Source organism: Trifolium pratense, linkage group LG3 (assembly GCF_020283565.1).
Source record: "Trifolium pratense cultivar HEN17-A07 linkage group LG3, ARS_RC_1.1, whole genome shotgun sequence".
Lineage (NCBI taxonomy): Eukaryota > Viridiplantae > Streptophyta > Magnoliopsida > Fabales > Fabaceae > Trifolium > Trifolium pratense.
In genome coordinates this window covers 9,030,639-9,044,574 of record NC_060061.1, presented here as the reverse complement: position 1 = coordinate 9,044,574, position 13,936 = coordinate 9,030,639, and the positions used below count along the sequence as shown (strand labels likewise).

At 32.3% G+C, this 13,936-nt stretch overlaps 2 protein-coding genes and 1 long non-coding RNA gene across 4 annotated transcripts; 1 reads left to right on the top strand and 2 right to left on the bottom strand.

The window, feature by feature from the left end:
• Positions 1 to 139: 139 nt before the first annotated feature.
• On the bottom strand, positions 140 to 3,282 carry LOC123917002 (ras-related protein Rab11A). Its single transcript, XM_045968604.1, has 2 exons — positions 2,946 to 3,282; positions 140 to 783 (listed from the first exon to the last, which is right to left on the bottom strand). Exons 1-2 carry the CDS (start codon positions 3,173 to 3,175, stop codon positions 339 to 341), a joined length of 675 nt encoding a protein of 224 aa, XP_045824560.1. The 5' UTR covers positions 3,176 to 3,282; the 3' UTR covers positions 140 to 338.
• On the bottom strand, positions 1,296 to 2,939 carry LOC123917004. The gene is made up of 2 exons (XR_006812349.1): positions 2,479 to 2,939; positions 1,296 to 2,445 (listed from the first exon to the last, which is right to left on the bottom strand). It is a non-coding gene; the product is annotated as an uncharacterized LOC123917004 (long non-coding RNA).
• Positions 3,283 to 6,404: 3,122 nt separating the features above from the next.
• LOC123917003 (polyadenylate-binding protein 2) lies at positions 6,405 to 11,543 on the top strand. Of its 2 annotated transcripts, XM_045968606.1 has the most exons (6): positions 6,689 to 6,755; positions 7,153 to 7,223; positions 9,101 to 9,543; positions 10,589 to 10,780; positions 10,891 to 11,018; positions 11,122 to 11,543. In XM_045968606.1, the coding sequence occupies exons 3-6, from the start codon at positions 9,487 to 9,489 to the stop codon at positions 11,168 to 11,170; spliced, it is 426 nt and encodes a 141-aa protein (XP_045824562.1). In that variant the 5' UTR covers positions 6,689 to 6,755; positions 7,153 to 7,223; positions 9,101 to 9,486; the 3' UTR covers positions 11,171 to 11,543. The 2 variants fall into 2 exon arrangements, with proteins under 2 accessions (XP_045824561.1, XP_045824562.1); XM_045968605.1 differs by lacking the exon at positions 9,101 to 9,543 and having other exon boundaries at positions 6,405 to 6,755.
• The last annotated feature ends 2,393 nt before the right edge of the window (positions 11,544 to 13,936 follow it).

Genomic DNA, 13,936 nt, shown 5'->3' with positions numbered 1-13,936 from the left:
ATTTGAAACCAAAACTTGTCATCGAACTGTAATTCCATATTTAGGGTCTTGATATATGTCCCCAGCTGACTAATAGCCAACATTAGGCTACCGGTGTGAGTCATGACATTTTTGACACAAACATTCTGAGTCACATCAATTAAGAAATTCATGAATTGTTAAATATTATATCGGCAATCTATATATTAACCTCCATTTGTTGTCCTTCACTCCACAACCCAAACAAATTAAATTTTAAATTTACAAAAGGAAATTCGCCAAACCTTTCAAAATTTGGTAGTAGGGACATTGAATCGTGAAATATACTAAATTGAAACAATTTTTTTAAAAAAAAAAAATCAGGACTGGCAACACATATTTCTCTTAGCAGGAATTTCTTGTGCAGGACCGGGAATAATAATTTTCTGGCCCAATAAAGATGCCGTGTTCCCATTTCCCTGGCTTTCATCAGCAGCTAGGTTTTTCTTGTTGACAATGTTGTAGATTTCTGTCAAAACTGTCATGAAGGATGCTTCAACATTAGTTGCTTCCAATGCCGAGGTCTCTAAGAAAAATAACCCTTCTTTCTCAGCAAACTCTTTTGCATCCTCTGTTGGTACATCACGCTGGTTCTCAAGATCACTCTTGTTGCCTATAAGAATGATGACTATATTTTTGTCAGCATGATTACGAAGTTCTTCTAGCCAGCGGGGTATGTGATCAAAGGTCTGGCGTTTTGTGATGTCGTAGACTAACATTGCCCCTACAGCACCCCTGTAGTATGCACTTGTAACTGCTCTATATCTGCACCATAAACCATTGCAATTTGGCATTTAACGTGCTTACATCAACCAAACACATACTATATTCGGCACGAAAAAAAATAGCTCTATTCTAAGCACAGTTAATTGCAAATAACTGAAAAATAAAACATGATCATACTAATTATGTTACCTGATACAAAATTGTACAAAAACAATATGCAAAATGACTTAATATTAGACTAAATGATGCTCCTGCAGAAAGCTACTTGATCTAAAATGCGAAGTTTCCAATTGATAGAGAGCAAACAGTCTAATGTTTTGCGATAAATTCTTCTGTCTATGTGTGTTGAATCTGTAAACTGTGGGTTCTCTTGTACTTCATATTGGACATAGAATGAAATTTTATGTCCTCTCAAGTTCTAAACACTTGCATATATTCATTTCTCTATAATGATGTAAACCGTGTCATCAGATTACACTAAATAATCCAAAAAAAATACTAAAATTAAACATGCATGTGTTATTCAGAAACCTGTTTTTGTTTTCCTTTCCTTTTTCCTATACTATTATTGTTCATGTCACAAAAAAATGCAGATTGAGAATGTAGAATAAAAGTCAGACAGGAAAACAAAATGCAGGGGTTCACTGGCATAATTGAAGGTCAACAACAGCTTCATATGAATATTTTATCATATGGCATTAAATTCAATTCCTGTAAAGTTTATCTGTCTGCACAATATTTTATCATAACATAGACAATAGCTTCTATGCAAATTTAAATCTAATGGGACTATATATTTTTTAATTCCTTTGAGATTTTCAGTGCTGCACTGCATCATCTATTAAAAAACAAATAAATAAAGCATGAAGGGAACGGATGCGTTGTGGCCTCAATTTCATTCCGTTAATTACATCTTTAATTTAAAATATAAAAAATTCACCTTTGCAAACTTAAAAAAAATAAAACACTGCAGAAATCAATGACATCCTGCACTGCAATGCTGGCAATTGCAGTAACAGAAATCACAACAAGGCCACAATCACAACATAAAAATTAAACAAAAAATGTTTGACATCCAATTTTCTCTATACTGCGACATCTAGCTAATCACATGTAAAATTGTGGTTAATTTGATTGAGCAAATAATTAATTTATACAAAGTTCAAAATTGTGAAATTGTAGTTAATCATCTAGTTGAATTAACCATAATTTTGACAATGAATTGAATTAATCATCTAGTGAACTGAATTAATCACGTTTTTTAATGTGATTGGTAGGTGGTGTGGCAGGTGTAGAATAAAATGAGTTTCTCAACATTTTTACTCAAAATGAAAATCATCAATTCTTTTATTTTTATGATAAAAATCATCGATTCTAGGACACAAATAACAATACATTCCCAAGAATTAAAGCATAACATTTTGAAATTAGTATTACTATTATTAGGTATTTTACTTATTAAAATTTGGGTTTGCTAACAAGTGTCCCGAGACACTCTTTAAGCATTCTATTTAAAGAAATTATTTATTCAAAAAGTGAAACATTTTAATTACTGATGTGTTACACATTTCCATAAAAATTTTACAAAGACTTACTGTTTAAGATACTCAAAGAGTGCCGTTAAAATTTCCTTAAAATTTTTGCTAAAGTTACACCATATATGTTCACTTTATGAAATATAATTGACATGATTTTCTTTAACTCATACTTTTTTTTTTTGAAGCATTCTTTAACTCATACTAAAAACCAGATAATCTGCCTATTAGATATTTATATTTCTGTCCAGTAAACTTAGTTCGATTGATAGAGACGTCGTGTTTTATATGCAGAGCCGAAGTTCGAAACCCGACACACCACTTGTTCATGAAATTCTAGCCACCGACTTACTTGACAACAAAAAAATACTTATACTTCCACTTTTTCTTTTTCTTTTTAAATTAAATTGCCAAAATACACTATAATAATCTCCAACATATTCAAGTATTATTCAACAGAATTTGATCAAGTGAAACCCAGCGATCGACCCTTGTCTACTACGATCAGATCACGATGCAGATCGCGTACTTAACAATCCAATAACGGTTGTAACAGAGATAACAGATTCAAATCAAAGACCAACGTATCTAACTAATTAATTTCTAGCAAGTTCTAAGTAACTACACAAAACGTGTTAATCAGTTAGAGAAAGAAAGAGAGAGTACCGTTCTTGACCAGCGGTATCCCAGATCTGAGCTTTAACGGTCTTATGATCGATGACCAAAGTCCGTGTCTGAAATTCAACTCCGATCGTAGACTTTGAGTCCAAGCTGAACTCGTTCCTAGAAAATCTAGCTAATATCTGTGATTTTCCCACCGCTGAATCACCGATCAGAACCACCTTGAAAACGTAGTCTATCCTCTGGTTTGCATCTCCATAACCTCCAGTAGCCATTTTTTCACAACAATTTCTTCTATAAAATCAATTATGTATGCAGTACCTCTCTCACTTTTTGTTGTGGTGTTTCTTTTGCTTCAAGGTTGAAACTAATAAAGGGGTTAGATATAATATTATTAGTATTATTTAATAATAAATAATAATAGTCGGATGGATCTTCTGATGGGTGGTGAAGTGAAAGAGACTCTTTTCTGTAATTGGCTTTTTGATTAAAAAAATAATCATTTCTTTATTATGTCTTATACTTATACATATCTGTCAATTTAATTTTGTTAATGGATTTTAATACCAAGAGTAGTAGTACATTTTAGTAATAAATTGGTTGAAGTTATAAGTAATTGAATTTTATTGGTTTACAATGAGCTGGTATATTCTTATAAAAAAATAATCATCTTGTCGAGAAAAAAAATAATAATCATAAGTATATTTTGGTTGTTACGGTGGTTGAACATGCACGGATACGGAGGGAGGGGTATGGAATGAACAAGTGTATTTACGCGCCAATGAGAAATGCCAAGCTGGCATGTACTAGCTTGTTTGTTGTTTTGTTTAGGGTGAAAAATGGAAAGTGGTGCAACAGTATTGGGTGTTGTGTTTCTACACGAAAACTATGATTGTAGAATTTGTGGTGGGAGAGAAATCATGTTCTTGTCTTAATGATGAATTAATTAATGTGATGGTAAATTAATTTCTTCATTTCGTAACACTTTATAAACAAAAATATATTTTTTAGTTTCATCGTATATTTAATGTATTTGATATATAAATGAAGAAAGAGTATAGAACTGCAAAAATAAATAAATAAATACTCCCTCCGTCCCAAATTATAAGGGAAAAAAACCCATTTTTTTTGTCCCAAATTATAAGGGAAAAAATCATTTTCAAGAATGTTTTTCCCTTATTCTCATAAAATTAAATGCAAATTGCATTTAATTTTCTCTCTCTCCCCTTTTCTCAATAAACAACAACCAATAAAAATTGGTTTTACATCTTCCTATGCAACTTATTCCAAGAAAAACCCACAAAAACATATTTCAAATTATCATGTTTTACTTTTTCTTAATAAGTGTGATTTTTTTATTTTCCCTTATAATTTGGGACGGAGGGAGTACATTAGAACAACATTACCAAATAAAAATAACATCGTTTAAAATTTAACAAGAACACATTTTCGTTCTACACCAACTTCAATCCAAAAAATCTAAAATCAGAACGGAAAACCAATAAATTGAAGCATAACAAAAACATCTCTCGCTGATAAACACCATTGCCAAACCAAACCATTTCGGGCTAAAAGAAAACGTCGTCAACTAAACATACTCTACATATATCTGAGACTGCCATGAATCTATGGTCTATGCAAAATATCTACATTTGTGATCTGATTACGTGGTCGATGGTGAAGACTCGGGAAGAAAACGTTGGCGAAGGTGGATTACTGTGATTTTGAATGTGTTGCATGACGTGAACAGACAAAATTGTCTTGTATCACACACAAGTTTATTTTTTGTTGCTTGATCAATAAGTTTCATCATATATCTTTTAATCCAATGTTATGATTTTTTGATCAATAGTAAAAATCAACTTGTGCAAGGTGTAAGATATGACTTGCTTGTTCTGCACCACATAATCGGTCCTTGTGTTGATTTATTTAATTTGAAATTGTATGAAATCAGATGAAATGTATTGTTCGAAAAACTGATAGTAGGAAATACACCGAAAAAAGATAGCACGTGATATCAAAGATAAATGTGTCATGTTTGAAAAAAGTAGCGTTTTAAACTGACCAACGTGACAAATCTGGTTCGATTACATTTCAAAAAAATACTGAAAACCAATCAAAATCGAACCGATCTAAATTTCTCCAACTCATACTTATTTTTTTTATTAAAAAACTAGTTCAAATCTAATTGATTACACTCCTAGTTCCAACCCAGACATATGTCATCACCAAGAAGAACAAGTCATTTTTTTTCCCTCTTATTTTTGGGTCACGTAGATCGGTGGCTAGAAGTTTATCTTAATCTGAATAAATCGAGTGTTAGAAATTTGAATCCCGACTCTTATATAAATAATGTCGTGTCGCTACCAACAAAAACTCATAAACTAGTCTTTTTTTTAATAAGAGTGAAAACTCATTTTGACTCTAACAAATTTTTGCGTAGACAATCTAATTCTTAACAAAAATAAAACACAAATTAGTACCTGACATTTTTATTTTAAAAATATCACCAATTCATTCTAAAATATAAGAACTAATTCGTCTTCAACAAAAAATGTCAATTGTCAAGAACTAATTTGACTTTTTTTTTTGTTTTTTTAACTGATGTCAAGGATTAATTTGAATTTTTTTCTTCTTGTCGTGTGAATTATCTTGTCTAAATGAAATGAATAAAAAAATTAAAGAAAAAAAGTGTATACAAGGAGAAGAAAATACACTAATTTTGTTTTTCTCACCAAGCACCACAAGTACTTTTTTATTTTTCTCTTTTTTAGGGTCGCGTAGAGCAATTGCTAAAATTTTACCTTAATCTGAATAATGTCATGTCCCTACCAACAAAAACTCACAAGACTAGTCATTTTTTTTAGATTTTTATTAACAAGAGTGAAGATTCATTTTGATCTCTTTGGCAGGATAATTCAAAACACTAATTAGTAACTACATTTTTTGGCTATGTGTACTAGTTTAATTAATCCCAAGTCTTTTTTATGAATGGTTGGTGGAACCAATAGATTGGGTTCTTAGGTGATTGTAATTAAATTTTTTGGCTCGAGATTACTCTTGGATTCAAGTACTACTTGCATTTTTTTGTCAAGTAATATAGTGGTTAGAAAATTCAACTTAATACTTATATTTTCTCTATTGTTTGAGTTTAGTACCTATTTATATTTGTACTCGTTTTCATTTTTGGTAATACAAATGTGATTTTTTCTTCTAAAAGAAAAAAAAGCACATTACATTTTTATATGAATTTATTTATATACATTATGAGTGTAAAATTATTTTACACATGCGACCAATAATATACCAACATATCATGTATGAAGTTTAAAAACATATGATGCATCACATTCATTAAATAATATAGCAACACATTTACACCGACGATACATACAAATTAAACTATTTTTATATTAAGGACATAACCAATTCATTCTAAAGTAGGACTAATTTAGGGAATAAAAATGTCAAATGTTAAAAAACTAGTTTGAATTTTATTATTGTCACAGTGATTGTCGTGTCTAAATGAATAAAAAATTAAAGCGAAAAAAACAAAGTGTATTTAAGGAGAAGAAAATACACTAATTTTGTTTCATAAACCTAATTAGCATAAGCAATAGCATTTGGTTGCGTAGAATCGAAAGATGGACGAGGAAGAGCATGAGGTTTACGGAGGAGAGATCCCAGACGTGGCAGAGATGGAAGCTGACATTGACATGTCCGGCGCCGACGATGAAGCCAGTGGTATGAAGGAGCTCGACGAGATGAGGCGCCGCTTGAAGGAAATGGAAGAAGAAGCTGCCGCTCTTCGCGAAATGCATGCTAAGGTCGAGAAGGAAATTGGCTCCGTTCAAGGTTTTCATAATCAATAGTTTTATTTATCTAATCATCTTTAATTAATCACTCTTGAAAACCTTATTGAATTAATCCGAATCCAATTCAACATCATTGTGTGCAATTATCACTTTCGTTATGTAATCTAGTGTTTCTGAATTTCAATTTCACGGTTGGATCAATTCAATTGTGAGCATGATTATCGTCATGTATTAACTAACGTGAAACTTTTCATATTTTATGATTTGATTGTAGATGATGATAATGAAATCAAGGATAGCTTGATTAACAATTAAAACATTGCTTCAATCATTAAAATAAAATTGTATTTTCGCTGATATCATACGAAGTGGATTTAAGATTATGATACTTTTGGTATCCTTTTTTTTTTAACATTTTGATTGGATTTCTGTTGTAGATCCTGCTGCTGTAGCTGCTTCTCAGGAAAACAGGGAGGAGGCAGATGCTCGATCTGTTTTTGTCGGCAATGTATGTATCTCCCTTTTCCTCATCATTTGCTGATTTTCAATTGGAACCATGGTTTCTCATTTATGCGCAAGTTTGCATACTGCTTTTATTTAGTTTGATACAAAAATATGATTTTGTTTTCCTAATCAACTTGAAGGACAAGGCTTGATTTAGTTATTAGGAACTAGTGTTTTAGTAGTTTTGTATACAGCAAAAGTAATACTTTCCTTTTATCGTAAGAATAATAGTGGTGCCAGTTTGTCGCCTTCTACCAAGAATCCTAATCACTCTACATACAAATCGGTGAAATAGATAGAGTAGACAATCCTCTCTTCCAACTTGTTCTTTTGTGTCGTCTTCACCTTAAGTGTCCTTTACGTGGCATACAACTTCTTCACCCAATAACTGTCATATTTATACCCCTGTTAGTAGCTCCACCGGTTGCATTTACTCTAAATTTTGTCACAGCATTACCTTGGTTCTTTTTGTTCACATAAATATCTGTGTCAGACCAAATTAATGCCACATAAGCCTCTGTCTCTTAACTCCATTATGTGAGCTCAGTTTCCGATGACTGCATCTGGCAGCTTAGCTTCTGGTGCCATCTGATATCTAACCTTTGTTTGGATCCGTTTATTCAATGTTCGTTCTGTCAAACTAGGGGTCGCCGAAACTGCATTTTTTAAATAATGATACATAGTACAGTTGTCAAACCCAGCTGACATCAAAGCTGTTACAGCGAGATCAATGTTGTCAATTGCGGATTGCAGAAAACAGTGGTTAGTTAAAATTCCACTATGCTACAGTGTTATTGCACCGCTATATGGGAACACTTTGTAATAAATATGTATCACGGTACAATAGCGGTTTGTTCAAATTCCGCTGCGCTATCGCTGTAGTTGCTATTTGACAGCACTGAGCAAGATGGGTGCTAAATATTTGTACTGCTGAGTGCAGAGGTATAAATGCCCAGGAATTAAAAAATTACCTTAATTTAAACTTTAAAGACATTCATAATTATTAATCGAAATTTAGTATTAATCTAAGCACAAAAGTGAATCACAACAAAGTTCAGGATCATAAAGGAGATAAAATCAGAATAATTGCCACTTCAAAATTGAAAGTCATCTTTGAAAACTAAGCGAATATGCTGAGACCTCTCTGAAAACGAAAAACAACACAACCATTTATCTATAAGCATAACACAGAATAAAAAAAGAGAAATTGACCGGATAAAAGCTTAAAAAAGTGAGGACGTGAACAGAACAGAGACCAAATGAGAATGCTGCGAGTTTATCAGAAATGCTGTTAGATAGTTGGTTTGTATTCTACAAAGAAACCGTCCAATTGATCAAGCTCCGCAGCCAAGATTGAACCCATGTGATTTTGCAATTCTTGAAAAATATAATCCATTTCTTGTTCCAAGTAACTATTCTATTTTGGTCAATCAAGAACTCGTTACTCTCAACTTTTTGTCCAAGAGTCTGTATAAGTTCAGGTTTATCTATTCTTTATTAACTGCTTTGTGTAAAATACTACAATACCGATTAGTTACTAGTTCAGATTTGTTCACACACCCTATTATGGTAAATGCATTTCAAAAAGCATCTGTAACTATTCTGGTAGGGAACATTAGGATTTTGAGACCTTCATTGGTTGTAAGTGGTGGAAAAGAGAGGTCATTATCCTTTGTCACTTGAATAGTACTGGGAGAGAATGACACCTTTTTTCCTCAAATCAGACTTGTTTCAATGGATTTCTGGCTGAGCTGTATAGGTTCATTTTGTATTGCAGTCTTTTATTATAATTTATTATTTAAAGCTGTACTTCTTTTGTTTGGAGTGATTACTGATAATCTTCAGAGACAGGGTTTGACATATGTCTCACTATGATCGCAGGGTCGTTGTTATTACCCAAGTCCTATAATTAGCGCTGGATGCTAACATTGTATTTTGTGGGTGGGCCATCAGTGTTTTTATGCTTGTAGTACAGGGGGGAAAGAATGTATGTTGTTCTTATGTAATTTAATAAGATATCACATGAAAGAATAGAAAGTAGAAAAGATTGAGAAGCAAAACTTTTAAGTTTATGAAAAGAAAAAGAAATTACAAAAGAAAAAATAGAATGAAGTTGAAAAAAGGAAAAAAAAAAAAGAAAGAAAAAAAAAAAGAAAAGAAAAAGAAAAAAAGAAAAGAAAAATAATGAACATTTTGAGGAATCTGTGAATGGCATCTATCACGAGCATGGCAGAAACTAGTACAGCTGAAGGTAGTATGTGTTAAAGATGATTCAACTTCACAACTGGAGGAGACAGCTTGTGGTTCTTTTTGAAGAATTTTGTGTAAGTTTGGGCATCGAATCTTAGTCATAGAGTCCTTTTGTTGACTGCAATTAGAGTCAGTGGTGCCTCTACCGTGTCATTTGGCCAACGTGCCAAAGGGTATGCAGTGTTTCCCTCTGGTCTTTATCTCATAATTGTTTTCACGTTTATGAATTAGGCTTCTTGATATTTTTTTTTTGTTGAGACTTTTTCCTTTTTCCATTTTTCTATAATATCTTACAAAGTTGTTTTTAGAAAAGTAGTTGGAATTTCAACCAACTGATTTCATTATCTTAGATTACACGCTACATTCATAAATTTTGTGCAATTTAGGTTGTGCAATCTTCTGCATTCTTTAGGTTGATAACGTGCTGTTGTGAATTACTACTATGTGGTGGACACTATATATAGTAGGATGCGTGAGAAGGCTGGTGCAGTTTGAGAAGAGCCTGTAAAATTACTATAACTCATAATGAAGGATGTCATAAGCAAACTTCTTTTTATGGAGTTGGTTCGATTTGGTTATATTGTTGGTGGCTTATGGAGTCAAAATTGATACGATAAATAATGGTTCTAATGATTGAAGAGTTGGGAAATGAAGATTCCTGTTGTCATTGTAGTTAAAAGTAATTGCTGTGCACGAATTTTAGAGTTCTAATTTTTAAAAGGGTGACTTCACAATGATCTTACAGGGTAGAGAATGTTAGTTCTGATATATTCGGTGATCTGTCTACCAGTTTTTTAATATATTCCATATTAAAAAGATCATAAACGTGCAAACAGATTTCAATTTTACACTTTCATAGATTGCATTTCTAGAATGGTTGCAACTGAGGATATAAATTGATAAAGTTTGATTCCCTAAAGATTGCTGTTTTTTTTTTGTTAAAAAATAACAAATAGTTGATAATGTAGTTTTACTGAACAAAATGTGATATGCATAATAGTTTGATTATGGAGTCTAGTGTATATTCTTATGATAAATGAATCATGATGAGCGCATCTGGATTAACATGATATATAATTCACTATTGGCACCAAAATTCCTTGAAATTTGTGTTTACAGGTTGATTATGCATGCACACCAGAGGAAGTGCAGCAACACTTTCAGTCATGCGGTACAGTGAACAGGGTCACTATCCTGACAGACAAGTTTGGTCAGCCTAAAGGTTTTGCTTATGTGGAATTTGTTGAAACTGAAGCTGTTCAAGAGGCTCTCCTGTTAACTGAATCTGAATTGCATGGACGTCAATTGAAAGTATGTTTTTTTTTTAAAAAAAAATTCCTGTGAACGTTGAGTTTAAATTAGCTATGAGACCAGTATAGTGAATTTGTAGTTTTTAATGATATGGATGTCTATGTTTCCAGGTTCTGCCTAAGAGGACTAATGTCCCTGGAATGAAACAATACCGTCCTAGGCGATTCAATCCTTACATGGCATATGGCTTCAGGAGGCCTTATGCTCCTCCTTACATGTACTCCCCTTATGGATTTGGGTATGCTGCATGCCTCATTCAAATTTATGTATGCTTATGCTCAATTGTTATTTATAATTTAATCGACTTTTGGTGGTTTTTTCCATTTTCCATCGAACTGCAGGAAGGCTCCTAGGTTTAGAAGGCCAAATCGTTACATGCCATATTATTAGATGTTCATATGGAATGGTGTTCAAGATTTGGCGATAGTGTGTCCTGGAGTAGTAATATTTAAATCCGGGAAGCATTCATCTATACTATTCATCAGCATAATATACACTGTGATCAAGAACAGTTATTGTCCGTTTGTCCTATGATGTTATTGTCTTGTACTTTTCTTGCCCAGTTTCTGGAAGATGGTTTATAATTGCCTTTGAATTTATGTTAGTGGCCGTATGCTACAGCAAGGTCAGTTTTTAATTTATACTGGCCGAAGATATATGCTGCAGTAAACTCATCCGGCCTCATTAACTGTTCAATGTTACCAAAACTTGATTATATGCTTGTTGGTGAAATTTATATCATGGGATCAGAATTGGAATAGTATTTTGGGTTATGATGTATGACATATTAGTCGTTAGATACTTTTTATTTACACCTGCATGTATTCCCTTCATTCGAGCAGGAGAGATATGGATTGTTAATTAGAGCTGGCCAGTGGGTTGAGTCCCCTAATGTGGTGAAGTTGCCTTTAATTGAGTTTGGTTCAAATCAGGCTGATCAAGGTTTCTTCAGTGTAGGAGAAACGGTCCACTCCTAAATTATCTTCCTTGAAGACACAGTCTCTAGGACTCTGTCTTATCTAGTAAGTAAAAGTCCCATTGTAGCTAAGGGATGCAATCCAGCTAGTCAATATTTTTTTGCGAATGACAACTGTTAGTTATTTTTCTTAGTCATTAAGAGTTGAACCCAATTTTTTCACTTGAATCCTCCCTAAAACCACTCGGCCATCTTAACATTATTTCAACATGGCCAATTTGAAAATCATCTGTCTAGTTTGGGGGAGGATTGTTCAAGGGCTGAGCATATGATGCCCAAGCTCACTCCAACATGACTTGTCATGTATGGTTATAGATATAAGTGTATTCCTTGTTTGGCTCCCACTGGCACAAGTGACCTTTGCTCTACTCCCGAGTTTGTACCTTGTTTCCTCTATTTGGGTTGATCAATTAACCTTGTTTCAAAAGGTAATTGTTTTTCTCTCCTGTGAATTATTCACAAGTGACCTTTGTCCTACTCCCTAATTTTCATCAGAAGACGTTTTCCGGCAGTATATATCGGTTGTGTAGAGGAGATCCACAATCACTATTTCAATACGACCTAATTTTGGAGTGCCTTTTCATAGTTTGTTGCATTATTACGTTAAGATATATCACCTTAATTTAGTTATCTTGCTTAAAACAAGTATTGGTGATTTCTCACGGAAGCAACCAAGATGACTTGCCATGAGTCAGTCCGGATAATCTGGAATGCGACGTGGCATTCTTCCCTTAACCAGGTCTCAGTTAAGTTCCTAGAATTTCTGTGCATTTGGTTTGGCATTTGTCCTGAGATGCTAAAGATGACTAGGTGGTTGATATAACTTATAAGTTGGGGTTTGATAGCATATGGATTGTGTCTGTATTTTTAAAGAAGGCTTCAGTCGCAAGATTAAAGATGTATAGTGTACAGGCACACATACGTACTAACATACTACAAAGAGACACTTTTTTCAACAATAAAATAGATAACAAAAAAATTTCAATAATAAAATAGATAACAAAAAAATTGATTTAACATTGTGAAAATAAGTCTCTTTTTTTGTGACTAACATTATACATTTATACATAGTCTGTAGATTTGGAATATGAGAAGAATTGTCACTATTTTGTATATAATTTGATCAAGAATTATGGTGATTGAGGTTCATTGTCAAATTAAATGTGAAAAAAATAATTTAAAAGAGATAGAATAAATAGTTAAGACTAGATGTGAATGAAAAAAATAATGAAGTGAAATATCTATTTATACCAAATATGATTCAAATTTTTTAAAATAAATGGGATATAGCCGTTGCATTTGAGATTTTGAGCCTTCAATATTTAATTATTTCATTTTTATTAGTCATGGCCCATGTGTCAGTTTGTAACCGTTGGTAAACAAAGCAATGTCTTGCACTGTAGCAACGATGGATTGCTTTGAATTATCCATCTGCTCTGACAAAGAGCGTTTCTTTTCATGCTAAAAAGCACCGATGTGTATGCTCTAAGAGACATTCATTTTCAGCTGTTTAGGTTAACTACTTATAGACAAAACAGTTTTATAATAGATACTGTAAAAAAAACGGAATTGCATAATAAAAAAGTGACATTATTATCAACAAGTTGTGATTATTGCATAATAAAAAAGACTGCATAAAAAAATCAGATTGCCATATTCACATTTACAATTAATCCATCATCATATTTGAACATAATTATTTTTAACAACTGAGGATCTAATAAAAATAAGTTTACAATTTTGCTTATTTAACTGAGGCTCTACTAAAAATAAGTTTACAATTTTGCTTATATTAAATAAGCACGTTGATTAAATTTGTAATGTTTGGTAAAATTAACAGTTAAATTAGCTTATAATTATAAAATAATATAAAAAATATATATTTAATTTTTTTTTCAAATATAAGATGATAAAAGTAAATTTGGAAGAAAATTTGATAAACTATAAACTAATTGAATTAATTTATCCAAATATGTTATAAGTTAGTAAAAATAAGCTAAAAATTCATGATAAAAAAATTTAACGAACAATTTTTTTTTATCATATAAACTTATATTCGCTATAAATCATATGCCGCAAACTCAAAATATAATGTTACATCCGCACTGTCTATTAACACCACATCAATTTTCTCCCTAATGAAAGTACTTTTTTTTTTTGACAAACCCTAATGAAAGTAC

Excerpts from the sequence above, each read along its gene's own strand:
- LOC123917003 (XM_045968605.1), top strand. The coding sequence starts at position 6,545 with ATGGACGAGGAAGAGCATGAGGTTTACGGAGGAGAGATCCCAGACGTG. Across the intron at positions 10,781-10,890 it reads TGCATGGACGTCAATTGAAA|GTTCTGCCTAAGAGGACTAA; the intron begins GTATGTTTTTTT and ends CTATGTTTCCAG. Across the intron at positions 11,019-11,121 it reads TACTCCCCTTATGGATTTGG|GAAGGCTCCTAGGTTTAGAA; the intron begins GTATGCTGCATG and ends ATCGAACTGCAG.
- LOC123917002 (XM_045968604.1), bottom strand. The coding sequence starts at position 3,175 with ATGGCTACTGGAGGTTATGGAGATGCAAACCAGAGGATAGACTACGTT. Across the intron at positions 784-2,945 it reads GATACCGCTGGTCAAGAACG|ATATAGAGCAGTTACAAGTG; the intron begins GTACTCTCTCTT and ends TTTATGGTGCAG.